The following is a 26119-nucleotide window of genomic DNA, read 5'->3' as shown; positions in this document are numbered from 1 at the left end:
CCCCCCCCGCCAGGGGGACCCTATCAATCACAGAGGAGGTGGGCGGAGACAGTCTCTTAAAGGTGCAGGAATCACACATGCTCCTCCTGCACCCAAGGTGAATGAGTGGCTCCGTCAAACCTCGAGGCAAAACCCTTCGCAATTCAAGAAAACGCACAAACAATCCCATTGGCTGGTGTCCGTCCCGTGACATTGCAACAAGGAATTGCCATTGGCGAGTGATGACATCATCGCGCGCTTTGCTGGTAAATAAACCAGTTTTGTCTCTGGAATGTAAATTTGACTCCTTAAAGAGGGAAGGTGCATTGCAGATGTGGCAATATCGGGAATGAAGGAAGAATTGCAGCTCAATAGATTGGAAGAACTGGGTTTATTGGTTTCTATTTAACGTTTGCAGCATTCCTTTTTTATCTTTTAAAAAGGTGAGGTTACTGCTCAAAAATAGACCTTTCTTTTATGATGAGGGGGGCATTGTTGCGAAATTATTGATAAAACATTTCGATAGCACTTTTCGGAACCTAAGGATGTCCCAAAGTGCTTTACAGCCTACAGAGTTCTTTCTGATGTGTGGTCACTGTTGTAATGTAGGAAAACACAGCAGCCAATTTCTGTACAGCAAGCCCCCAGAGACAACAAATGAGCAAAAAACCTATTTTAATTTACCAAAGTCTCAGATTTTCAAGCCTAACATTCCCCTGCTACGTGCCTGCCAGTTATAAGCATGTTTATATTCTGTCATGGTGACTGGAAAGCCCTTGAGCAAGGTTCAAAAACAACAACAACCTCTACTGACATAGCGCCTTTGTCATAGACACACACTAAAGCATTCCGAAACAGAATTTGACACTGAGCCACATTCAGAGATATGAAAACAGATGACCTCACCACTGACTCCATCTCTCTCTCTCTGGCTGAATCATACTGTTCACAACATTTATGTCCTGTTCGACCCCAAGATGAACTTGCAACCATCTATCCATGCCAGCACTAAGACCAGGTATTTCCACCTTGGTAACATTGCCTGACTCCGACTCCACCTCAGCTGGTCTGCTGCGAGAACCATCATCCACGCCTTTGTTGCAAGGATGAGAATTTTAAAATTGAGGTATTGCTGGACCGAGAGCCAATGTAGTCAGCAGGCAGAGGAAATTTCTACTCATTCATTATTGGAGGTCGGACCAAGCAGTGTGACAATTTCGAGGCAATGGAGAGGTCGAGAAAGGTGGAGCTGAGGGTAGTCAGCGTACAAATTGATCCTGATACGTTTTTGGGTATTGTTGCCAAGGGGCAGCATATAGATGGGAAATAGAGGAGGGCCAAGGGGACGCCTGAGGTAGCCGCACGGCTACGGCTGGATAGATAAGGATGGAACTAGGCAAGTGCAGTCCCACTTAGCTGGAGAGGAGTTCGGGGAGGATGGTGTGGTCAACCATGTGAAAAGGTGGCAGACAGGTCGAGAACAATGAGGAGGAATAGTTTACTTCTGTCACAGACACATAGGATGTCATTTGTGACTTTGATAAGAGCTCTTGCAGTACTGTGGCAGGGGCAGAAAACTGCAGTACTCAAACACGGAGTTCCGGAACAGATGAGCTCAGATTTGGGAGGCGACAGGATTTTGCAAAGGAAAGGGTAGTTGGAGAGATGGTAGGTTAATTTTTTTTCACTCTTCAATACTGGAGCGAAGTCTTCAAACATCTTAAAATTGCTACCATTTAAAATAAACTCATAATACCCATATATAACAAAATTAACCTCTAACTAGGCGTTCATAAAAAACACTCTTGCAACATCTTCAAAACGTTTCAGTTCAATTAGTGCCTTCCGAATCACTGACAGCCAGCTATTGCTATCTCTGTAATTCTCTCTAAAAATATTTGCCAGACAACTTTATTGCAGTGTAGCATACTGAAAACTGTCAGATAAATAACATTTAAATTTAGAAACAAAATGCTTGTTTCAAGCAAGATGCTATGTTCCTCGTGGTTATTTAAAAAAAAGATGAATTGAAAGGAAAATGTTCATTGACTACTAGAATTTACTGAAGAACTTTGTATTTGAGCCTCTGGTTCAGACTTTGTGCTGTCAAAATGGGGAAAAAATGTGCTATTTCGTTTGAAACTTTCAGAGCCAATGTGACGTTGGTAAAATTCAGTCTAAATTCACTCCCCAGTGTGGAAATGAGCCGACCAAACCAAGTAGGTCACTGGCTAAATTGCCAGTCTACGCTGACTTAGTTGATATCAAACAAGGCAGTACAATCGGCCTCAATGTTCAAGCTAGGAATCAAGGAAAATAATCACCCAAGTGTGCAAACATTGGAGGAGAACAGAGCTGCACTTGGCTGCAATGCACATTGTGGCTGCATAGCCTGCTGACACTGACTGTCTGAGCCAGGGTCTGCAAACTGCACCTCCAGAGCCACATGCAGCAGTCAGGACTCATGAGCAGCTCCTGACCTTGATCGATTGACCCCATTTTGATGGTAATTAAATGGCTTGTTTCTTTTGTTAAACATTTATTAACATTGTACTTGTGAGAAAGTATCACTCAATTCACAACTTTTTGTAAAAACCTCTAAAATGTTGTTGAAATGTATATCTGTCTTGTTCTTCATTATTAATGGCATTTGAGTAACAACATTGCAGCTCTTAAGATATTGCGTTTTTGACTAAATTTTTAAAAATTGGCTCTTGTAGTCATGAAGGTTGCTGATCCCTCTTCTGAGCCGATGCATGGACAATGTATGATGGATGATGTATCGGAGGGCGTTGGGACCCATTGAATTGTGCCCAGCATGAGCTGGCGTTTTCAGGTGACGAAGGGGAGAAAACTGGAGGAGGAAGACAAATCAGCGAAGGATTGGAGCTGCAGAAGCCTATTTATTTTAGCTAAAGATGTTTCAAGTTGCTTTCATTTAAATTCCAAGGTCCTAATAATAACAGTGGTCTTTGTTAACCACAAACATCACTGTTGCTTCTGTGCTAAAATTAGCACTGGGAGGGAAATGTAGCCTAATAATGTTCAAAACTCTGGGTACAGTAGTTGTAATGGTTATGGTTCCAGCCTGGTAACTGATGGGGAGATGGTGGCGTAGTCATTGAACTAGAAGTCCAGGATAATGCGCTGGGGGCATGGGTTCAAATCCCTGCATGGCAGCTGGTGGAATTTAAGTTTAATCAATAAATTCAATTAATTAATTAAAACAATCTGGAATTAAAAGTTAGACTTCATAATGGTGCCTTGAAACTATAATCGAACATCATAAAAACCCATCTGATTCACCAATGCTCTTTAGGGAAGGAAATCTGCCATCCTTACCTGGTCTGGCCTACATGTGATTCCAGACCCACAGCAATGTGGTTGACTCTTAACTGCCCTCCGTAAAGGCCGAGCAAGTCACTCCGTTGTCAAGGACAATTAGGGATGGGCAATAAATACTGGCTCTGCCAGTGACGCCCATACTCGATGAATTAAAAAAAGACAGACAAGGCAATGAAGGCATCTGATTGGATTCCAGCTTGTATGACATTTCCAGGTAACCATTACTCTCTAGACATTGAAGATTACAACTGTCCTATTAGATTCCAGCTGTAACTCACTCCTTGGTATATGTGAAGTGGTCTGAGGAATCTATAGTCATGGAATGATAAAGCACAGAAGACCATTGGGCCCATCATGTCTGCATAGCTCTTTCAAGGAGCCAGCACAATCAGTCCCACTCCCCTGTTCTTTCCTCATAGTCCTCAATTTTCAACTTGCTTTTCTTTTCAAAAAAAAGTTTGCTTGTCGAGGGAAGTTTTCATGATAAATTCAACAACAAAATAACAACAGTTTACGACGAAAAGCAACTTTCCAACAGCAATGTGCGCCATCCATAATCTGCAGCAGGGGACAGAGCCAGAACATTCGAGGTCATTCATAACACTCGACATTTTCACTTATAGAATCATAAGACCATAGAATGGTTACAGCACAGAAGGAGGCCATTTGGCCCATTGTGTCCATGCCAGCTCTTCGCAAGGCCATCTCAGCTAGTCCCACTCCCCTGCCTTTCACCTGTATCCAATTCCCTTTTGAAGCCCTCGATTGAATCTGCCTCCACCACCACACTCTTAGGCAGAGCATTCCAGATCCTATCCACTCACTATGTAAAAACGTTTTTCGTCTTTGTCAATCATCTTAGATCGGTGTCCTCTGGTTCTTGATCCTTCCACCAAGGGGAACAGTTTCTCCCTATCGACACTCTCCAGACCCCTCATGATTTTGAACACCTCTATAAACAGCCCCAGCTTCTCCAATCTTTCCGCATAACTGAAGCCCCTCATCTCTGCAACCGTTCTCGTGAATCTTTTCTGCACCTTCTCTAATGCCTCAACATCTTCCCGTAAACATGGTGCCCAGAACTGGACACAATACTCCAGTTGAGGCTGAAGTATTTAGTACAGGTTTATCACAACTTCCTTGTTCTTATAATCGATGCCCCATTTATGAAGCCTAGGATTCCTTACACTTTATTAACCCCCTCTCAACCTGCCCTCCCACCTTCAATGATTTGTGCACATATACCCCCTGAAAGCACTCCAATTTAAGTGGGAGGAGAGCAAAAAAATTCTGATGGACAGTTTCCTGCTTGATATTCAGCTTGCCCACGGTCCCAGCTCTGCCCCTCACCAGCAGGAATCTCCCGCGCCAAACCAGCACGCGGCAGACATGTATCATTTGAGCGACGTCCTTCACAGCCAATCGCCTGCCCCGACGCCAGGAGCAACGTTCCAAATGGAACGCGACGGTGGGGGCGGGGCTCGGCGGCGTGATTGACGGCGCAGCGAGCCAATCACAAAGAGCCGAACGGCTGCCTGTCCAGCCGGCAGCCAATGAGTGGTGTCAGGGAGAGGGATTTCCTTGTGACGCGCTGTACCCTGCTTGTTCCAGTTGTCGCAACATGGCGTTTGTGTGGTGGTTGTGTGTTGTGCTGCTGGCTTTGCTCAGTCAGATTCCCCACAGTCAGGGCCAGGCTGGCTCGGGGACAGAGGAGTATCTGAAACGGGAGCATAGCTTGGTGACACCCTACCAGGGTAAGAGCTGCCTTTCGTTGCAAGCACTTGAGTAAGCTGCACTGAATGGACATTGCCCAGTCGGTTGCGAGCAAAGCCCTGGGCTCTTGGGGCGAATTGACAGACGGCCCCCAGAGCTTGGTTTGACCACATTTGGAGTACTGTGCATGATTCTGGTCGCTGTATTCTAAAAAAAGGGATACAGAGGCATTGGAGAGGGTGCAAAAGATTTACATCATGATACCCGAATTGTAAGGTTATGCTCCTTTCAAGAAAGGATGAACAGTGAGGGGTGACTCAATAGAGATCTTTAAGATTATGAAAGGTTTTGATAAGGGCAGGTAGAGGGTGGAAAATCAATATCAGATAGCTGCCAAGAAATCAAATAAGGACTTCAGAAGATGCTTCTTTACCCAGAGTGTGGTTGAAGCTTAGTGTAAGCTGCAAGGTTAATATTACAATGACAATACCTGTGTAGAGGATAACGCCAAGAGGTGGTCCTAGTTGGACTGACTGCCCTGGTTCTTTGCATATGAGAAAAATCTCGCTGAACTTTTTGTCTGGCATCTCGCTCTTGCCATGTCCCAACTATGGTCAATGCTACTCTAAACTTCTGTACTTTCCCAAAGTGAAATGTCTCTCTACATCCTCTCCCTGTTCTAATCAAGACTCGTTACACCGTCTTATCTATTCCTGGCTTTCCTTAAACTCCAGGTTTGGAATAATTACCCCAATCCTTGGTATACCTTGTCTGCTCAAGCCTTGAGCTGAATGAGCTACTTGAAAAGAGCTCTTGTGTGTTCAGCTTCCTTCACTGATAACTGCATTTTGTTTCTTTATCTATTGCAGGTTTGGGAGCTTCAAGTTCTGGTTCTCACTGGGATCTTTCTGGAAACACAATGGTGACCTCTCATTTTGTACGCCTCACTCCCGATCTCCAGAGCAAACAGGGAGCGATTTGGAACCGTGTAGTAAGGGTTGATTTAGCATTTTGATGAATTTTTTGATCTTGCTTTGCTGATCGCGTTAGCACCAGTGTTGGTATCAAACATTCCCAGAGTGGATACATCATGGATTAGATTTAGAGTGCAGCACCCTCTGCACTGTCCCCATCAAACACTCCCAGGACAGGTACAGAATGGGCTTAGATACAGAGTAAAGCTCCCTCTACACTGTCCCCATCAAACACTCCCAGGACAGGTACAGAATGGGCTTAGATACAGAGTAAAGCTCCCTCTACACTGTCCCATCAAACACTCCCAGGACAGGTACAGCACGGGGTTAGATACAGAGTAAAGCTCCCTCTACACTGTCCCCATCAAACACTCCCAGGGCAGAGACAGCACGGGGTTAGATACAGAGTAAAGCTTCCTCTACACTGTCCCATCAAACACTCCCAGGGCAGCTACAGCACTGGTTAGATACACCTTCCGCACCCATGGGCACCCGAGGGGCTGGAGTGCATCATTGATGCCACAAATGCTATTTTAATTTGAGTTTTTGTTTTATTTATTTGATTTTAATAAAGTTATTTATTTATAAAATGTGTATAAAGGGGACCTGGGGAATAAAGGCCCCCTCAACAATATATATTATATATAAAAGGGGCCTGGGCTATAAAGGCTTCCTTTAAAAAAAGGGACTAGATACAGAGTAAAGCTTCCTCTGCACTGATCCCATCAAACACAAAAAAAAACAGGGTTTAAAAAAAAAAAGGGGTTAGATACAGAGTTAAACGTCCCTCTGCACTATCCCATCAAACGCTCCCAGGACAGGTACAGCATAGGTTAGATACAGAGTAAAGATCCCTCCACACTGTCCCCATCAAACACTCCCAGGACAGGTACAGAATGGACTTAGATACAGAGTAAACGTCCCTCTACACTATCCCATCAAACGCTCCCAGGACAGGTACAGCATAGGTTAGATACAGAGTAAAGATCCCTCTACACTGTCCCCATCAAACACTCCCAGGACAGGTACAGAACGGGCTTAGATACAGAGTAAACGTCCCTCTACACTATCCCATCAAACACTCCCAGGACAGGTACAGCACGGGGTTAGATACAGAGTAAAGATCCCTCCACACTGTCCCATCAAACACTCCCAGGACAGGTACAGAACGGGCTTAGATACAGAGTAAACGTCCCTCTACACTATCCCATCAAACGCTCCCAGGACAGGTACAGAACGGGCTTAGATACAGAGTAAACGTCCCTCTACACTATCCCATCAAACACTCCCAGGACAGGTACAGAACGGGCTTAGATACAGAGTAAACGTCCCTCTACACTATCCCATCAAACACTCCCAGGACAGGTACAGCACGGGGTTAGATACAGAGTAAAGATCCCTCCACACTGTCCCCATCAAACACTCCCAGGCACAGACCAAGGGATGAACCTTAGGAAATGATGTCTGTGCAGGGTCACTGCACTTTCCACGCACACTGTTTGTTGACTTACTTATGCTGGTGTTTCACTGTTTCGTAACTCCAGAAATTGTCTCTGTTTGTCTGCAGTCCTGTTTAATGCGAGACTGGGAAGTGCAGGTGCACTTCAAAATCCATGGACAAGGGAAGAAAAATCTGAATGGTGACGGGTTTGCGTTGTGGTATGCCAAAGAACGTATGCAACCAGGTACTGTGGTCTGAAACCAGTTAAAGAAAAGGGGGACAACTAATATTAACTGGAATGCAAATTCTTACTCAGTGTTTGCTAGCTGGGACCTAATGACAGGAGGAAATTGATAGCATTACAACACCCCCTGCCCCCCCCGAAATTTGAAATAAAAACAGAAAATGCTGGTAATACTCAGCAGGTCTGGCATCATCTGTGGGGTGGGAATCAAAGTTAACGTTTCAGATTGATGACCTTTCATCAGAACTGGAAAAAAATAGGATTGTAATCGGTTTCAAGCAAGTTTTATGCCAATACATATCGAGGACTGTCCACTGGGACAAGTTACCAATACCGAGTTGCCATTTGCACAAGCAGTCCTCCAGCATTGATAGGTGCCATCAGCTCTAGGGTAAATAACTACATGGGACAAAAAGCACAGCCTACTACTGGGGAGGGTATGATGGCAGATAGCAGATCTGGTCTAACTATTTTGTGGACGTTTACCTCTTCAGGAGCAGTGTTTGGAAGTAAGGATCTGTTTTCCGGACTGGGAGTATTCATGGATACCTATCCAAATGAGGAGAAACAGCACGAGGTGAGCTCGGGGTCGCTGTCCACATTCAGAAAACTTGCTGTGTTCCGCGGGATCGGTGACTTCCCAAAATACCGCCCGATCTCTTCTGTCCCAAAATGTATCAGCTCTATTATTTGACACCTTTAAACTCCCTCTCATTCATGGCACCGATTGAAGCACAAATTACAGTGCAGTGAAATAAGTAAAATCCCAGCATACCGATTTATTTAATTAACTCTTTAAGAGCCAATTGTGGCAGCAGGTAATAAGGAAGGCAAATGGAATTTTGGCATTTATTGCTAAAGGAATAGAGTATAAAAGTAGGGAAGTGTTGCTGCAACTGTGCAAAGCATTAGTGAGACCGCACATGAGTATTGTGTACAGTTTTGGTCCCCTTACTTGAGGAGGGATGTAGTTGCATTGGAAGCAGTTCAGAGGAGGTTCACTGGATTGATTCCAGAGATGAAGGGTTTGTCTTATGAAGAGAGATTGAGCAGTTTAGGCCTTTACTCTCCAGAGTTTAGAAGAATGAGAGGAGATCTAATTGTGTTTATAAGATGATTAAGGGGATTGACAAAGTAGACGTAGAGAGGATGTTTCCTCTGGTGGGGCAATCGAGAATGAGAGGTCATAGTTTTAGGATAAGGGGTAGCAGATTTAAAACAGAGATGAGGAGAAATTACTTCTCTCAAAGGGTCGTGAGTCTGTGGGATTCACTACCCCAGAGTGCGGTGGATGCTGGGACATTGAGTACATTTAAGGAGGAGATAGACAGGTTTTTAATTAGTAAAAGGTTGAAGGGTTATGGAGAACGGGCAGGAAAGTGGAGTTGAGGCCAAGATGAGATCAGCCATGATCGTATTGAATGGCAGAGCAGGCTCGAGGGGCTGAATTGCCGACTCCTGCTCCTAGTTCTTAATTTGTTCCTTTTGGTTGGTGTGGGTTATGTTGTGGATTGGGGAATCCACAGCCCACACACACACTCACTCACTCACTTGCACATACATACACTCGCTCGTGCACATACGAATAATCATTTCCTTCTCCGCTGTGTTAATGCAGTCACGAGAATAACCTCTGCTCTTTGCATTAAGTAAAGTTTTTATGAGTTTGTTGAACTTCATGCAGAAGTCAGAAGAACCACGGACCGACAGAGCAACCTGAGCAGGGCCCACTGAGGTAGAAAAAGGTTGGGCTTTTAAAAGCCTAAAGGGAAACACTTGCATTTATTTCACGCCTCATCCCATCTCTTAGAAATGTCACAAAGGGCTTCACCATTTAATAACTTGCTAACAACTGTATGTGGCAAATACAGCAGACAGTTTTCACAGAGAGGACCATGGGCACTACTTTTCTTCAAGTAGAATTGTTAACTTCCACTTAGATGGATGGTGCCTCCAACAATGCAGCACTCCCTCAGTCCTAACTGAACTGTCGGGTGTAGATTCTGTGCCCAAGTCCTGCAGTGGTCTCAAACTCACAATCTTTGAATCCAAAAGTGGACGAGCAAACAATGGATCCGAGCTGACGCTAGGTTGTCGGAAAGAGGAGGTAAGGAGTTCGACAGCTTTGCAAACTTGCGAAGGATTGGATGTGAAGAGATGAGTTAGTTTCAAATATGGTGGGGGAGCATCATGAACACTTGAGAGAAACAAGAGAGGAGAGAAGCCAAGTTGTGAGGATAAAAATGGAGAGAAATGAGATATATAGGAAAGAAAGTCTCCTTTATGGAAAGGGTTAACCCCCGCCCCCATGCAGTTATCATTCTTGAGAGATGTCTTAGTGATAATCAAGGTAGTTGGATCTCTGCTTTACAAGGAAAAACTTGTTAGTTTTTTCTATTTATAACCATATGACTTGCCAATTGCTAGAAAATCTGATGGACAGATCCCCTTCATACCCGGTGTTGGCGGTGTGATGCAATGAATCGGCATTACAAGATTAATGAGGTTGTACTGTGGTTAATGTGTCTGGTATGCAGTGTATTTCTCATGTAGTGGAGATAAGTCTGGTGAAGGGGCGGTTTCATCGATGACACACCCCGCAGGCCTTACAAAACCCAAGTGTCCATCCTTTGTTTGTAAGCCCAGTTGGTCAATCACACAGGGCATCTCACCATTCTTTGAAGAAATTTTCTGGATTTACCTTTCCCAAACGCAAACCTCTATAAAGTCACCTTTCAGATGCCTCCATATCTGAGACTGCCAACACTTGGAATCAGCCTTGTGGCTCTTCTCTGCTCTGCCTCCAGTCTCCCTTGTGTCTCGGTGACCAGAACTGGTCAAGGTGCTCAAGGTGGGTCTGACCAGAACTGCACACGGTGCTCAAGGTGGGTCTGACCGGAATGGGGCGCTGCTCAAGGTGGGTCTGACCGGAACTAGACACTGTGCTCAAGGTGGGTCTGACCGGAACTAGACACTGTGCTCAAGGTGGGTCTGACTGGAACTAGACACTGTGCTCAAGGTGGGTCTGACCGGAACTGGACACTGTGCTCAAGCTGGGTCTGACCGGAACTAGACACTGTGCTCAAGCTGGGTCTGACCGGAACTGGACACTGTGCTCAAGGTGGGTCTGACCGGAACGAGACACTGTGCTCAAGGTGGGTCTGACCGGAACTAGACACTGTGCTCAAGGTGGGTCTGACCGGAACTGGACACTGTGCTCAAGCTGGGTCTGACCGGAACTGCACACGGTGCTCAAGGTGGGTCTGACCGGAACTAGACACTGTGCTCAAGCTGGGTCTGACCGGAACTAGACATTGTGCTCAAGGTGGGTCTGACCGGAACTGGACACTGTGCTCAAGCTGGGTCTGACCGGAACTAGACACTGTGCTCAAGCTGGGTCTGACCGGAACTGGACACTGTGCTCAAGGTGGGTCTGACCGGAACTGGACACTGTGCTCAAGCTGGGTCTGACCGGAACTAGACACTGTGCTCAAGGTGGGTCTGACCGGAACTGGACACTGTGCTCAAGCTGGGTCTGACCGGAACTGCACACGGTGCTCAAGGTGGGTCTGACCGGAACTAGACACTGTGCTCAAGCTGGGTCTGACCGGAACTAGACACTGTGCTCAAGCTGGGTCTGACCGGAACTGGACACTGTGCTCAAGCTGGGTCTGACCGGAACTGGACACTGTGCTCAAGGTGGGTCTGACCGGAACGAGACACTGTGCTCAAGGTGGGTCTGACCGGAACTGGACATTGTGCTCAAGCTGGGTCTGACCGGAACGAGACACTGTGCTCAAGCTGGGTCTGACCGGAACTGGACACTGTGCTCAAGCTGGGTCTGACCGGAACTGGACACTGTGCTCAAGCTGGGTCTGACCGGAACTAGACACTGTGGTCAAGCTGGGTCTGACCGGAACTGGACACTGTGCTCAAGCTGGGTCTGACCGGAACTGGACACTGTGCTCAAGCTGGGTCTGACCAGAACTGGACACTGTGCTCAAGCTGGGTCTGACCGGAACTGGACACTGTGCTCAAGGTGGGTCTGACTGGAACTAGACACTGTGCTCAAGCTGGGTCTGACCGGAACTGGACACTGTGCTCAAGCTGGGTCTGACCGGAACTGGACACTGTGCTCAAGCTGGGTCTGACCAGAACTGGACACTGTGCTCAAGGTGGGTCTGACCAGAACTGGACACTGTGCTCAGGCTGGGTCTGACCGGAGCTGGACACTGTGCTCAAGCTGGGTCTGACCGGAACTGGACACTGTGCTCAAGCTGGGTCTGACCGGAACTGCACACGGTGCTCAAGGTGGGTCTGACCGGAACTAGACACTGTGCTCAAGGTGGGTCTGACCGGAACTAGACACTGTGCTCAAGGTGGGTCTGACCAGAACTAGACACTGTGCTCAAGGTGGGTCTGACCGGAACTGGACACTGTGCTCAAGCTGGGTCTGACCGGAACTGGACACTGTGCTCAAGGTGGGTCTGACCGGAACTGGACACTGTGCTCAAGCTGGGTCTGACCGGAACTGGACACTGTGCTCAAGCTGGGTCTGACCGGAACTGGACACTGTGCTCAAGGTGGGTCTGAGCAGAACTGGACACTGTGCTCAAGCTGGGTCTGACCGGAACTGCACTCGGTGCTCAAGGTGGGTCTGACCGGAACTAGACACTGTGCTCAAGGTGGGTCTGACCGGAACTGGACACTGTGCTCAAGGTGGGTCTGACCGGAACTAGACACTGTGCTCAAGCTGGGTCTGACCGGAACTGGACACTGTGCTCAAGGTGGGTCTGACCGGAACTGGACACTGTGCTCAAGCTGGGTCTGAGCAGAACTGGACACTGTGCTCAAGCTGGGTCTGACCGGAACTGCACTCGGTGCTCAAGGTGGGTCTGACCGGAACTAGACACTGTGCTCAAGCTGGGTCTGACCGGAACTGGACACGGCGCTCAAGAAGTTTGTGGTTTGATCAATCCTGATCCATTTCTGCTGTGCCAAAGTATCTGTACCCCAATTGAAGTTCACATCTTCAAGAGATTGTCCTAAAATTGGAAATGAACCCATTGGAATTACATGCATATAATGTCTCCACATACAAGTCATTTAATGATTAAATGTATCACTGGGATCTGTCACACTGAAGCCTTACTAGGAAATGGAGTGCTGGGGTAATATAAGGACACTGCAGAAATTGAGTCCCTGTGTTTGTTCACTGCTTGTAAATGCACAGTCAGCCTCAGAGGTGGATTGCCTTTTTGTGGGACGTGCATACCACTTGGTTGATGGAAAGTGATGATGAGTTATTGAAGTACCTGTTTTATCTCGTTGCTACTGTGGATATACAGACTAAGAAGAGGAGATATGCACCTTCCAATCAGGTAGTCTTGTGTTCCACTCTCCACACTTCATGGCATGTGCTGCTTTCTTCCTTTCCTGTCCGTGTTTGTTATCCTGTCAGATTTAGCATCGATAATTTTCCCCCTTCATTTTCATGCGAGGAGCCCAAATTTTGTTGGAAGTTTTTAGACTTTGTGCATTCGTTTAGTTATGCAACATCCTCGTGTCATCCATTATGGAGTCCGAGCTTCTGTTCAAGGGGTCAGTTTGGATTTTACGAAGGCTTTATTTGCTGAAGAGGCAGATGTTGGGTCTCCACAGGGGAAGAGTTTGAATGCTTGAGGAACAAGCATTGGAGTGCTACATGGCCTATTCTTGTCCTTGCCTCCCGACTCAGTCTGACTAGGTTCAGTACCACTCAGAGCATTTGCCCAATGAGTTACTGGAGAAAGCATCTCCTTGATGAACTCTGCCAGAGCCTTGGGCTCAAATTGTTGGTTGTGGCTGAGTTGCCTGAGCAGCTGATCTTACTAAGTTTGGAACTAAGCTAGTTTCCCCCGATGGGTGAGGATTCTTTGAAGGCAGAAAACGCTATTGAGGTAGGGTCTGGGAGAAAGGAATGAGATTGAAATAAAATGTAATAAGGGGCTCAAGCATCGAATCAGATAAATATCCTTGCTGTAAGACTGGTAATCTCGGGTCTCGGATTTGCCGTTGCTTGGGCTGGAGTTTGAAGGGTGAGCTCGCTGACTACTCTGTTCATGTACTCATTTTTGCTTCGTAGCGGATTTTCCCGTACATTTCAGCGATGGTGAACAACGGGAGCCTGTCTTATGATCACTCGAGGGACGGGCGGCCCACAGCCATTGGAGGATGCACTGCCCTCGTGCGCAATCTCAACCATGACACCTTTGTTGTGATTCGCTACCTGAAGAGAAGGCTGACGGTGAGTTTCCGCCACAAACAAACAAACAAAGAATATTTGCATGTAACAGGCAGTCTTCAGGATAGACACATTGGGACAACTGCTTCTATACCCCAGCAACCCACTTCCATTTCTTTCCCCTCCTATCCTGAAGACTCCGACTCCTGTTGGGCTGCCAGTTCTGGTGCTGGCTGTCCGAGTGGTCGTCCTTCATATTGTTACGAGCAAGGTGGGAGGAGTGCGCTGTTCATTCTAGTCCCACTTCTCCACAGGTCAAATCTGTTTACATTTTCCCACTTAGCGATAGGGTCAATCACAGACTCTATTTCATTCCAGACTAAAACACACCAACCAGGTTTTTTTCACAAACAACTAAATTATAAGTTTATTGTTTATAAAACAAGTTTAACCAATAATGAAGAAAAGCATAAACACTCAGATTGAAATATTCAAGTTCCCTTTTTAACTTAGCCCCTCACGCACATATACACTCACCAGTTAACAGGAAAAATAAAAGGGATTTTTGTTTAACGCTCTTTTACAGACAAAAAAACACTTGGAATGAATACTTGCTCATTCTTAAAGAAACAGCAGGTGAGATATGTTGTGTTCCAAAACTGGCATACAGTCTCGCCTCCGAGTACACACAGATGGGTCACTGGGATTTTTTAGAACAGTTCTTTTCAGGCGGCATTGAGAATTAATTTAGCAGGCTTGTCATCAAAGACAGGAGACGAGATGAGTTGACACAGTGGGCTTCTCGGGGTTTTTTTTTTAGAGAGGTGCTGGAAATCTGAGTTGGGTTGTGGTCTTCTCTCCTTCCTTGGGAATTCTCTCCTTGGAAGTTCTCTCCCTTATTTTACAGGCTTTTCAAAGAGATGGAACAGGCTGGGCTGAGCTGGGGTTCTGTCCTTCATTTTTATTTTTTAAAACTCCAACCTCTTTCAAACAGTTCTTTCACAACTCCAAACAATTCAAAAGTGAAACTGGAAACAGAGAGTCCACCTTCTGACCTGTCACTTCTGTGCACACATCTTCCCCCAGTTACCAGGGTTTCTGCTCTATTTTTAATGAGTCATGTGACAACCTGTAAATGTTGTTGTCAAACAAGTCCTTTCAGTGTCCTCTTGATGACCCTCTTGAAAAAAACTGATCCAACATTTCTTCAGTTTGACTATGAATCCTCAAAAAATATTTTTAACAAAAAACAGAAGCACTTTATTAACAAAGTGGGCACCTGGTCATTGGCATCACCGCGAAGGATCCATTCTGTCCTCGCCCAATGAAGACGAGATGAAAACCTTCTGAAAGCAGTTGAGTAGTAATCAGGAGCCAGAATGCCTGTTGGTTTCTGCACTGTCTTTCGAGGGAGATGTTAAACTGGGGCCTTGTCTGCCCTCCCATGGCAAATTCACAAAGAGCAGGGGATTTCTCCCCAGTGTCCTGACCAATATTTTGATGCATTCCAGGGGAAGCTAGCTAAACACATGAGGGAGAAAGGAATATAAGGACATACTGAAAGGGTTGGATGAAGAAGAGTGGGAGGAGGCCTGAGTGGAGCTTAAACACTTGAATTGACCAGTTTGGCCAGCTATAAATTCTGTCTAATACAGAGACCTGCTATGTAAATTACATTGCAGTTGATCAGTGCATCACTTGAGTCAGTTTGTCTTTCATGCTTTTTAAAAAATAATCTATGCAAAGGTGATTATATTTACATTCTTTAACATTTTGCAATGAGAGGCTAGTTGAACCCTGTTTTATTTTATTTGTTCTTGGAATGCAAGCATCACTGGCAAGGCCAGCATTTATTGCCCATCCCTAATTGCCCTTGAGAAGGTGGCAGAGAACGGCCACCTTGAACCGCTGCAGTCAGTGTGGTGTAGGTACACCTACAGTGCCTGCCCCCTCCTGTACACTGTTTCCCAAAATATCGTTTGTGTGCTTTAAGGAAGTGAAGTACCGGCAGGCAAAGTTTCACTGGGAGATTATCCTGTTGGCTAGCTCTGCCCTGTTCTTGAGTCAGGCCGCCTGTATCTCAGTTTGTTATCAAAATCTCATTATCAAAAAGGAGGAGGTGTTGGGTGTCTTGCAAAGCATTAAGGTAGATAAGTCCCCAGGGCCTGATGGGATCTACTCCAGAATACTGAGGGAGGCAAGGGAAGAAATTGCTGGGGCCGTGACAGAAATCTTTGCATCCTCATTGGCGACAGGTGAGGTCCCAGAGGACTGGAGAATAGCCAATGTTGTTCCTTTGTTTAAGAAGGGTAGCAAGGATAATCCAGGAAATTATAGGCCGGTGAGCCTTACGTCAGTGGTAGGGAAATTATTAGAGAGGATTCTTCAGGACAGGATTTACTCCCATTTGGAAACAAACAAACTTATTAGCGAGAGACAGCATGGTTTTGTGAAGGGGAGGTCGTGTCTTACTAATTTGATTGAGTTTTTTGAGGAAGTGACAAAGATGATTGATGAAGGAAGGGCAGTGGATGTTATCTATATGGACTTCAGTAAAGCCTTTGACAAGGTCCCTCATGGCAGACTGATACAAAAGGTGAAGTCACATGGGATCAGAGGTGAGCTGGCAAGATGGATACAGAACTGGCTCGGTCACAGAAGACAGAGGGTAGCAGTGGAAGGGTGCTTTTCTGAATGGAGGGATGTGACTAGTGGTGTTCCGCAGGGATCAGTGCTGGGACCTTTGCTGTTTGTAGTAAATATAAATGATTTGGAGGAAAATGTAGCTGGTCTGATTAGTAAGTTTGCGGACGACACAAAGGTTGGTGGAGTTGCAGACAGTGATGAGGATTGTCAGAGGATACAGCAGGATATAGATCGGGTGGAGACTTGGGCGGAGAAATGGAAGATGGAGTTTAATTCGGACAAATGTGAGGTAATGCATTTTGGAAGGTCTAATGCAGGTGGGAAGTATACAGTAAATGGCAGAACCCTTAGGAGTATTGACAGGCAGAGAGATCTGGGCACTGAAAGTGGCAACACAGGTGGATAAGGTAGTCAAGAAGGCATACGGCATGCTTGCCTTCATCGGCCGGGGCATAGAGTATAAACATTGGCAAGTCATGCTGCAGCTGTACAGAACCTCAGTTAGGTCACACTTAGAATATTGCGTGCAATTCTGGTCGCCTCACTGCCAGAAGGACGTGGAGGCTTTGGAGAGGGTACAGAAGAGGTTTACCAGGATGTTGCCTGGTCTGGAGGGCATTAGCTATGAGGAGAGGTTGGATAAACTCGGATTGTTTTCACTGGAACGACGGAGGTGGAGGGGCGACATGATAGAGGTTTACAAAGTTATAAGCGGCATGGACAGAGTGGGCTGTTTGGCCCTCCTCCTATTTCTTATGTTATTAGTGGGTTGGCTTCTTGAGCAGAAAGGAAACATTTTGAAAAGAATATCATATTTTCCCTTTGCAGGTAATGATCAACATTGAAGGCAAGAATGAATGGAAAGACTGCATTGATATTCCAGGCGTCAAGCTGCCATTGGGTTATTACTTTGGTATCTCTTCTGCTACTGGAGACTTGACAGGTATGTTTCTTTTCAGCTACACCTTGTATTGTGCTGGGTTGCCAGGAAAAGTGTTGAGAAAGAAACAACAAACTTGGATTTCTGCAGCATCACTTAGAATCTCGGGACATCCCAAAGTGCTTTCCAGCCAATTAAGTACTTTTGAAGTGTAGTCAGTGTTGTAATGTAGGAAATGCCACACAACAAACTCCAAACAAACTGCATCGCGTTAGTGACCAGATAATCTGTCTGTTGAGGGATCAGTGTTGACCAGGACACCAGGGAGAACGCCCCTGCTCTTCGAAATCGCGCTGCGGGGTCTTGTATATCCACCTGCGGGGAGGAGATGGGGCCTCTGTTTAACGTTACCTCCGATAGTGCAGTGATTACTCAGACGTGCACTGTTGTGTCAGCCTGGATTTGTTGTGGAGTGGGACTTGAACCCACAACCACCTGACTCGAGGTGAGACTGCTACCCATTGAGCCACGGCTGGGTTGATGGTCCGGGGTGGCATTTCTGAAGGACGAGCTCCAAAAGGCTATCTTGTGGGCCAAAGAGCAGAGACATGGGTGGCATTGAGCAGTCCTCTGGAGTTCTGCTTTGGAGAGGCACTGTTCAGTATTGTTATAATCCCCATGGAGATCACAAACCACAAGAGTCCAATCCAGCCACTGACCCCAATTTATAAAAAAAAAACTGACAGGATTTCACCTTTATAAATTTTACTCCATCCATACTCTCTCGACCAAAACCTTGCACCCTTCCAGAACTTGTAGTTTTGTTCATAAAAGTCTTGATGGCACACTTCCACCAGTGTCGCCATAAATAACTAAGTTACCTTAAACAGCTGTAGCAATTTTGTATTTGTCAAGGGTCAGCTCCCAGAAAACAGGTTCCGATTATAGCAGCTTGCTTTAACAGACAGCAGTCTGTCATCTTGTAAACTGAAACCTGAGCTCCAGTCACAGTTCTCTGGTCACATGTCTGATCATAGGACTGTTTGTTTTAAATTGGTCTTAACTAGTTCTGTCTTCTCCAGGACTCTGAAGCTTTCAGTTTCCTTTTCCAGTAAATGACTGTTTCAGAAAAAATACAAGCATTGAATCCAAGGTCAGTGCACCTCGCAGTACATTTCAACAGGTCAGCTGTTGAGATGGTAGTCTCCATACACGGAATCCATCAGTGTGGATTTTGCTTCATGCAGATCAAGATGGCCCTAAGCTATATTTTTTTTTATTCATTCATGGGATGTGGGCGTCGCTGGCCAGGCCAGCATCTATTGCCCATCCCTAATTGCCCTCGAGAAGGTGATGGTGAGCTGCCTTCTTGGACCGCTGCAGTCCATATGGGGTAGGTACACCCACAGTGCTGTTAGGAAGGGAGTTCCAGGATTTTGACCCAGCTACAGTGAAGGAACGGCGATATAGTTCCAAGTCAAGATGGTGTGTGACTTGGAGAGGAACTTGCAGGTGGTGGTGTTCCCATGCATCTGCTGCCCTTGTCCTTCGAGGTGGTAGAGGTCGCGGGTTTGGAAGGTGCTGTCTATGGAGCCTTGGTGCATTGCTGCAGTGCATCTTGTAGATGGTACACACTGCTGCCACTGTGCGTCGGTGGTGGAGGGAGCAAATGTTTGTAGATGGGGTGACAATCAAGCGGGCTGGTTTGTCCTGCATGGTGTTGAGCTGCACCCATCCAGGCAAGTGGAGAGTATTCCATCACACTCCTGACTTGTGCCTTGTAGATGGTGTACAGGCTTTGGGGAGTCAGGAGGTGAGTTACCTGCTGCAGAAATCCCAGCCCCTGACCTGCTCTTGTAGCCATGGTCTTTATATGACTACTCCAGTTCAGTTTCTGGTCAATGGTAACCCCCAGGATGTTGATAGTGGGGGGTTCAGCGATCGTACTGCCATTGAATGTCAAGGGTAGATGGTCATTGCCTGGCACTTGTGTGACGCGAATGTTACTTGTCTAATCTGTGCATGATAGCTGGTGTCAGTCAACGCTCTTAGAAATAGCCTCAGGGCCTCTAGGCCAGGAAAGAGACACATATCTCAGGGGTTCCACTGCTGTTGGGAAGTGCACACTAGGTGTTAGCTCCAGAATCAAATGGTCTGGATGAAATTGTTGGGTGCCTTGTCTTGTCTTGGTTTGCTGTTTGAATTGAAAACTTTTCTCGGATGAAATGTCCTTTCAGCGGGAGTGATGGGGAGCTTTGATTTTTCCTGTAGATAATCACGACATTATATCAGTCAAAGTCTACCAGCTGACGGTGGAAAGAATGCCCGAGGAAGAAGAGGATGAGGAAGTGCTGACTCCGAGCGTGGACAACTTTAGCCTGCAAGATGGTAGGCAAAATCAGCCTGACTTCCCATGAGCAGAATGTGACTTTTCAACCATCTCGAAGAGGGAGGAAAGAAAATTACTGTGCAGAAGGCAGCCATTCGGCCCACTGTGCCTGTGCCAGCTCTTTGACAGAGCTATCCAATTAGTCCCAACTCTCCCATCTCCTTCCCCATTGCCAATGCAAATGTTTCCCTCTGGTCTATATAAAGTTACTATCGAATCTGCTTCCACCAACCTTCCAGGAAGCGCATTCCAGATCGGAACAACTTGCTGCGGTAAAAAATATTTCCCCTCATCTCCCGTCGGTTATCTTAAAATGAGATAAAAATGGAACATGCTGGACAATAGTCAGCACGTCTGGCAGCACCTATGTGGAGAGATACACAGAGGTGACCTTTCAGGTCTGTGACCTTTTCATCTGACCCAAGAGTGACCTTTTTAGCGAGGCTGTTCTGGAAATTCCTCAACCCCTCGGCCCTCCTCTTGCTACCACAACCCTACCTTCACTTCAACCTCTTTCACTGTGCCGTGCTGCCAGTGGCCCATCAGAGATGAATTGTGCTGCTTGCTTTGTGTCACTCTGTGGAGAGGAATGTCTGCACAAAGCTGCACTCAACAGCATCCCAATGACAGGCTTTCATCGTTCGCCTTCGATAATTGCACTAACCAACGATAATGGAGTAGTTGATGAATCGTAGCAACTAATGTCGATCAGTGACAGCTTGCTTTCTTTAGATTGTGCCTTTAACATTGTAAAACATTCCAAGATGCTCCACGAAAGTGTTATCGGACAAAATCGAGCCACAGAAGGAGATATTAGTGGTCAGCGCGGCAGGCTTAAAGGAGGAGATAGTCGAGGGAGGGAATTCCAGAGCTTAGGGCCCAGGCAGCTGAAGGCGATGATGGAATGAGGAAAAGCTTTGTTGAGACTTGCGGCACCAGTTATATTTAAACTATAGCTGGCATGGAGCCCAAACAATGTGAGGCTAACTGTGGAGGTGATCAGCTCGCAACTAAAATTGATTCCAATCGGAATGCCACTACACAACTTGTACAGGAATTTCAGCCTGTTGACAGATGATACAAAGTAGCTTCCCAGTAGACCTTAAAACAGTCGTCGTTTCCTTGGAAATAAAGCTGATCTTTCTTTATGCTCGGTTTAGCTTGTGTTGTGGAATCAGATCACTGCTTAGATACAAGGAGTCAGGGAAGTCTTCATTTTAATACATGCTAAACCAGGGACACTCTAGTTGCACTAACTGCAGAAGCTGTTTCCTCTTGTTGGCGTTTGCCACTGCTGTGCCCTTGTCCTCATGACAGGGCATGTCTAACTGAAATACTCCCAGCTGTGCCATCACTCACTTTCCAAAGAGGTAAAATCACTGCCTACAGTCGAGCATAAATACACCTGGGATGCAGGAACAGGTTTAACACAGGCAAATGCAGAGGGAGCCCAGCCACACCATGGAATGGGCTTGGTAAATGTGCCCCTCCACTTCATAAAAAGGATTCTACAAGCGAGGAGCAGGGATTTGATTTTCTGAGCAGGAAGATGCCCCAGTTATCGAAAAATTAGAAATTTGTTTTTGTTAATCCCTTCAACTTGTATTTATATATTGCCTTTAATAAAGTAAATAACACCGAGCCACAGAAGGAGATATTAAGACAGGTGATGAAATGCTTGTTTAGAGATAGGTTTTAAAGAGCATGGCACAGCCACCAATGATGTACTGTAGGGAGAGCGGGATGGGCAAAGGGGCCAGAATTGGGAAAATGCAAAAATTTCGGAGGGCTGGAGGAGGTTCCAAAGAAAGGGCAGGCGACGTCATTGAGGGATTTGAAGACGAGGATGAGAATTGTAAGAATTGTTGGTTACGGATGGCTCTGACATCCACTAGGTCGGTGGGCCTGTTTCAGTGCTGTATGTCTCTGTGATGTGAACCGAGACTGTGATCCACCACTTGTTTGACTGTGCTCATTATTTTTGGGGCGTTGTTTTTTTTTTGAGCAGATGACCTGGATTACGAGCCGATGAGCGGACTGACGCTGTTCTTCATCATTTTCTTCTCGCTCGTGGGCCTTATGGTGCTGGGTGTGATTGGGATCATCGTTTTCCAGAAGTGGCAGGAGCAGAGTCGCAAACGCTTCTACTGAGGGCCCAGCCTCCGAGGGTGTACTTCAAACTCCAAGCCCACACTGGGATGGGGGAAATGGGGCACAGCACGGGTTTATTTTCCTCTATCGCAGTGCCTCACACCCCTGCGGTCATCCCCCCACCCCACTGTGGTTCTTCAATATTATTTCCAGTCCTGCTGCTACTGCAGGTGAAGAATTACATCACATTTCGTGAAGTCGTTTCCTGCTGTCTGACCCTGACTTGCAATCAGTGCAAGAGGAGAAGAACCCAATGTGGTGGGAAACCATTATCACTTTTCTATCATTCTTCCGTTCCAGCCCCTCTTCCCAAACAAGTCTAATTTAGCCAGGCTTTATTGAGTATGTGTTGCTGGGGGAATGTTGTGATCACTCTGTATATCTAGCACAATGTCACTCCCTAAATGTTGCAGTATTCCTCAAGACAAGACGATGGCTTGCAGAGTTGGAATATGCTTTGCGAGCAGATTTTTTTTTTCGAGTGCACGACTGGCAGCTGTCTCTAATCACTTATAATTCAAAATCAGCAAAACTGAAATGAGGAAGAAAACCGTTTGGTGACTGTTCCCTTTTTTTTTTTCTGTTTATAAAATCACTAAGAATTGAATGTGTGCAACCACTTCTGCTGTTTCTGGGAGTGTGGGTTTGTTCTTCAGGGTAGAGAGAAGGAGCACTAAAAATGTTTTGTACTTTAGTGCTAAAATAAGTTGCCTATTTTTTTTGCTTGTTTCTTTAAAAAGGAAAGGCACAGGGGGCATTTGGGACTGGTAGGGATTTAACTTTGAAAGAGCTGTAGTTAGGCCTTATTTCCTTTTTGAATTGCACTGGAATTTATGTCCCGTAGCCTGCATCAAAACCACAGTCACACGGAACTGCTTTCCCTTTGGGTGGTTGTTTCTCATGAACTTCACTGTGTTAGTGGTGCTGGATTCGTCCTTTGAATGATTCTGGCATAAGCCCTGCCCTTTTCATGTGCGGGCGTCTGCCACTGGGCTCAGCCAAATTTTTTTTTGTCATTTGGGAGGTAGTGGCTGCAGGGTAGCTGACAACTGCTCGAAATGTAAAACCGGGGTGGGGGGGGGAGAAGGGTGCGGGGTGCGGAGAATAGTAGCACAAAAAGTACAGGAAAACTAAAACAAAACAGACAATGCTGCAAATACCCAGAATCTGAAGAGGCCAGGTGGGGGAAATCCTATTATTACCCCATTCCCTCTCATCATCTCCCCCCTCCCTTGCTTTAGATCTTCATTGTACCAGCAGTTTGAGTTTTGAACACAATACACCCCATGATTTAGACAGAAATTGTGGGACTGTTTGAAACTGTATTTCATGTCTGTTTTTTTTCCCTCCTCCTCACCTCTCACTATGCCGGCTATTTCACACTGGGTTCCCTGTGGGCGACATGACAGGTGGTGACCGGATCTCTCTCACCTGCCAGAATGGAGTGAAGCATTCACTTGGCCATCCCTGACAGCACTGTATAGAGGTGTGGCCATGAACTGAATCGGGCCTGTTCAAGCATGAGTAAGGGTGTGTCGTGAACCTAGGAACAGGACAACAGCAAAAAGGATTCATTCTGTGCCACTGATTGCAGTATTCCATCGTTCAGCCACTGGTAGAAAAATGTATACATTTTTAAAAGAGCCACCTCTACAATGGGCAAGTAACTCCCGTGATCTTCCCATTCCCACATCCTTAACCCTTCAAGGTTGATGGGTGTAGCTTGATTGGTGCCATTTCACACACCTTAAAAACAGGAACTTGCATTTATATAGCGCCTTTCACAAACTCGAAGGGCTTTACAGCCACCAAAGTACTTTTGTAGTGCAGTCGCAGTTGTAATGTCAGAGACGTGGCAGCCAATTTGCACACAGCGAGCTCCCACAAACAGCAATGTGGTAATGACCAGATAATCTGTTCTAATAGGTGTGGGCCGAAGGATAAATATTGGCCAGTGGCACCGTATTTACGCTGTGCAGCTCATAATTCTCAGAAAACATGCAGAACTGTTCCAGCAGATGTAAATTTTATCCCACAGGATGGGGCAGGAAGCTCGGGACCCGCTCTAATGTTAAGGTACAAGTCTTGAGGATAAAAAAAACACACACCTGTCCAGTTGGCCACACAGCAGAGATCCCTCTCTGGGCAGAGTTACCTACCCAGGAAAATCAGCTGTATAGTTAGAGTCTCTAGCAGCTTCATTTCCCAATGCCCAGCTGTTAAGTGCTGTCAGGATAGCTGAACCCAGGGTAATGTTCCACCTCAGCCTCGTCCTGTTCCCCGACACACACATGCCCACTTTCCAGGCTGGGTCAGTGATCAGCAGCAATGCTGCCTGCACTGGGTACTGAGGTTAACTGCAGCACCCAAATTACAGTCCTGCAATAGTTTGCAGCTGAAAATAATTCCACGATCACCATGTTGATAATGAGATTTCACACATACTGTGTGTTTTTTAAAATATTCTTTCGTGGGATGTGGGCGCCACTGGCTAGGCTAGCATTTATTGCCCGTACCTGAATGCCCTAGAGAAGGTGGTGGTGAGCTGCTGCCTTCTTGAACCGCTGCAGTTCTTGGGGAGTAGGTACACCCACGCTGCTGTTCGGGAGGGAATTCCAGGATTTTGCCCCGGCGATATAGTTCCCAGGCATGGTGTTCCCAGGCACCTGCTGCCCTTGTCCCTCTGGGTGGTAGAGGTCGCAGGTTTGGCAGGTGCTGTCAAAGGATACTTGGTGAGTTGCTGCAGTGCATCTTGCAGATGTTACACACTGCTGCTACTGTGCATTGGTGGTGGATGGTGTTCAGCTTCTTGAGTGTTGTTGGAGCTGCACTCATCCAGGCAAGTGGAGAGTATTCCATCACACTCCTGACTTGTGCCTTGTAGATGGTGGACAGGCTTTGGGGAGTCAGGAGGTGATTTACTCACTGCAGAATTGCCAGCCTCTAACCTGCTCTTGTAGCCACAGTATTTATATGGCTGGTCCAGTTCAGTTTCTGGTCAGTGGTAACCCTCAGGATGTGCTCTGGAGGAGCACTGAAGTACAGGTGGGGACAGGGCTGTCACTCTGTTTGGGAGCTGTTTGAGGTGACCATTTTTAGCAAGCAACATTAAAGTGCTTTAGTTTTTCTAAGTAAACCCCAGTGACCTCACTGAGGGGGGGTGGGGGGGCAGAAATGACTGGTCTAGAATTTAAGGACAAGGGTCTGCTTTGTTCAAAGTAAAAGCAAGTATGTTGAGATCTCTGTTTTACTACAGACAGTGTAAGTACTTTCTAAGCCCCACAAGGGAGCAGCTCATAACGTTAATACCATCTCTGCTGCCTGTCACTCACTGAGTATAATGTTTCAGATTGTCAAATGCAACCACTGTGTAGAATATAGAAACCAAGTTAGCTGTGGTATTCCCGCACTGCATCACAAGGAGTGAAGCAAGCGCGGGGAGGAGGGAGAGCAGTCAAATAATGTGCAAGAAATACCTCTCTATCAACGTAAATCTACTTCTGTGCTGGAACTCGGTGGTGTAAATGTCAGCCCTAAAGCGTTTATACTACTGTACTATTTTTCTTGTTTGTTTTTTGAATTAAAAAATAGTTGAATCAAATCATGTGGACAGACATCAGCTGTACTCTGGGTCTACACAGGCTGTATGGATCTGAATTAAATGATGTACATCTGATTTGGACAGTTCTGCACAATGCTGACTGACTGCCTCTGTGATTTTTAGAATCAACCTTTTTAAAAAAGCTGGATGAATGACGAATCTAGACAGGTTGGAATATTGATGACTGCTGTAATTATCCAGCCTGTGTTACCAGACTACTATTGAAGCAATTTCTTCATGCTACTGTTTAAAGGTAATTCAATAAAACACATGGAAATTTATACGAAACATAAGCCTGTTTTTATCTGTTAGCTGTTCTGAGTAATTTTGTGCTGGTCAAGGATGTTGCTGCTGGGGAATACAAATAATTTCAAGCATCCAAGCTTCACATAAACTCACAGGGCAGATACAGCACAGGGTTAGATACAGAGTAAAGCTCCCTCTACACTGTCCCCATCAAACACTTCTGGGACAAGTACAGCACAGGGTTGGATATAGAGTAAAGCTCCCCTGACACTGTCCCATCAAACACT

General features: G+C 46.1%; 1 protein-coding gene across 2 annotated transcripts; it reads left to right on the top strand.

Annotated features, from left to right (window-relative positions):
• Positions 1–4928: 4928 nt before the first annotated feature.
• On the top strand, positions 4929–25869 carry LOC137357228 (VIP36-like protein). 2 transcript variants are annotated; one of them, XM_068023393.1, is made up of 9 exons: positions 4929–5078; positions 5907–6028; positions 7579–7696; positions 8191–8273; positions 13045–13077; positions 13821–13982; positions 17394–17508; positions 19717–19833; positions 21843–25869. In XM_068023393.1, the coding sequence occupies exons 1-9, from the start codon at positions 4946–4948 to the stop codon at positions 21983–21985; spliced, it is 1026 nt and encodes a 341-aa protein (XP_067879494.1). In that variant the 5' UTR covers positions 4929–4945; the 3' UTR covers positions 21986–25869. The 2 variants fall into 2 exon arrangements, with proteins under 2 accessions (XP_067879494.1, XP_067879495.1); XM_068023394.1 differs by lacking the exon at positions 13045–13077.
• Positions 25870–26119: the final 250 nt, after the last annotated feature.

This window comes from Heterodontus francisci, chromosome 47 (genome assembly GCF_036365525.1).
Source record: "Heterodontus francisci isolate sHetFra1 chromosome 47, sHetFra1.hap1, whole genome shotgun sequence".
Taxonomy (NCBI): domain Eukaryota; kingdom Metazoa; phylum Chordata; class Chondrichthyes; order Heterodontiformes; family Heterodontidae; genus Heterodontus; species Heterodontus francisci.
Note: the sequence above shows the minus strand (reverse complement) of the source record. Positions and strands in the feature narration are given on the sequence as shown.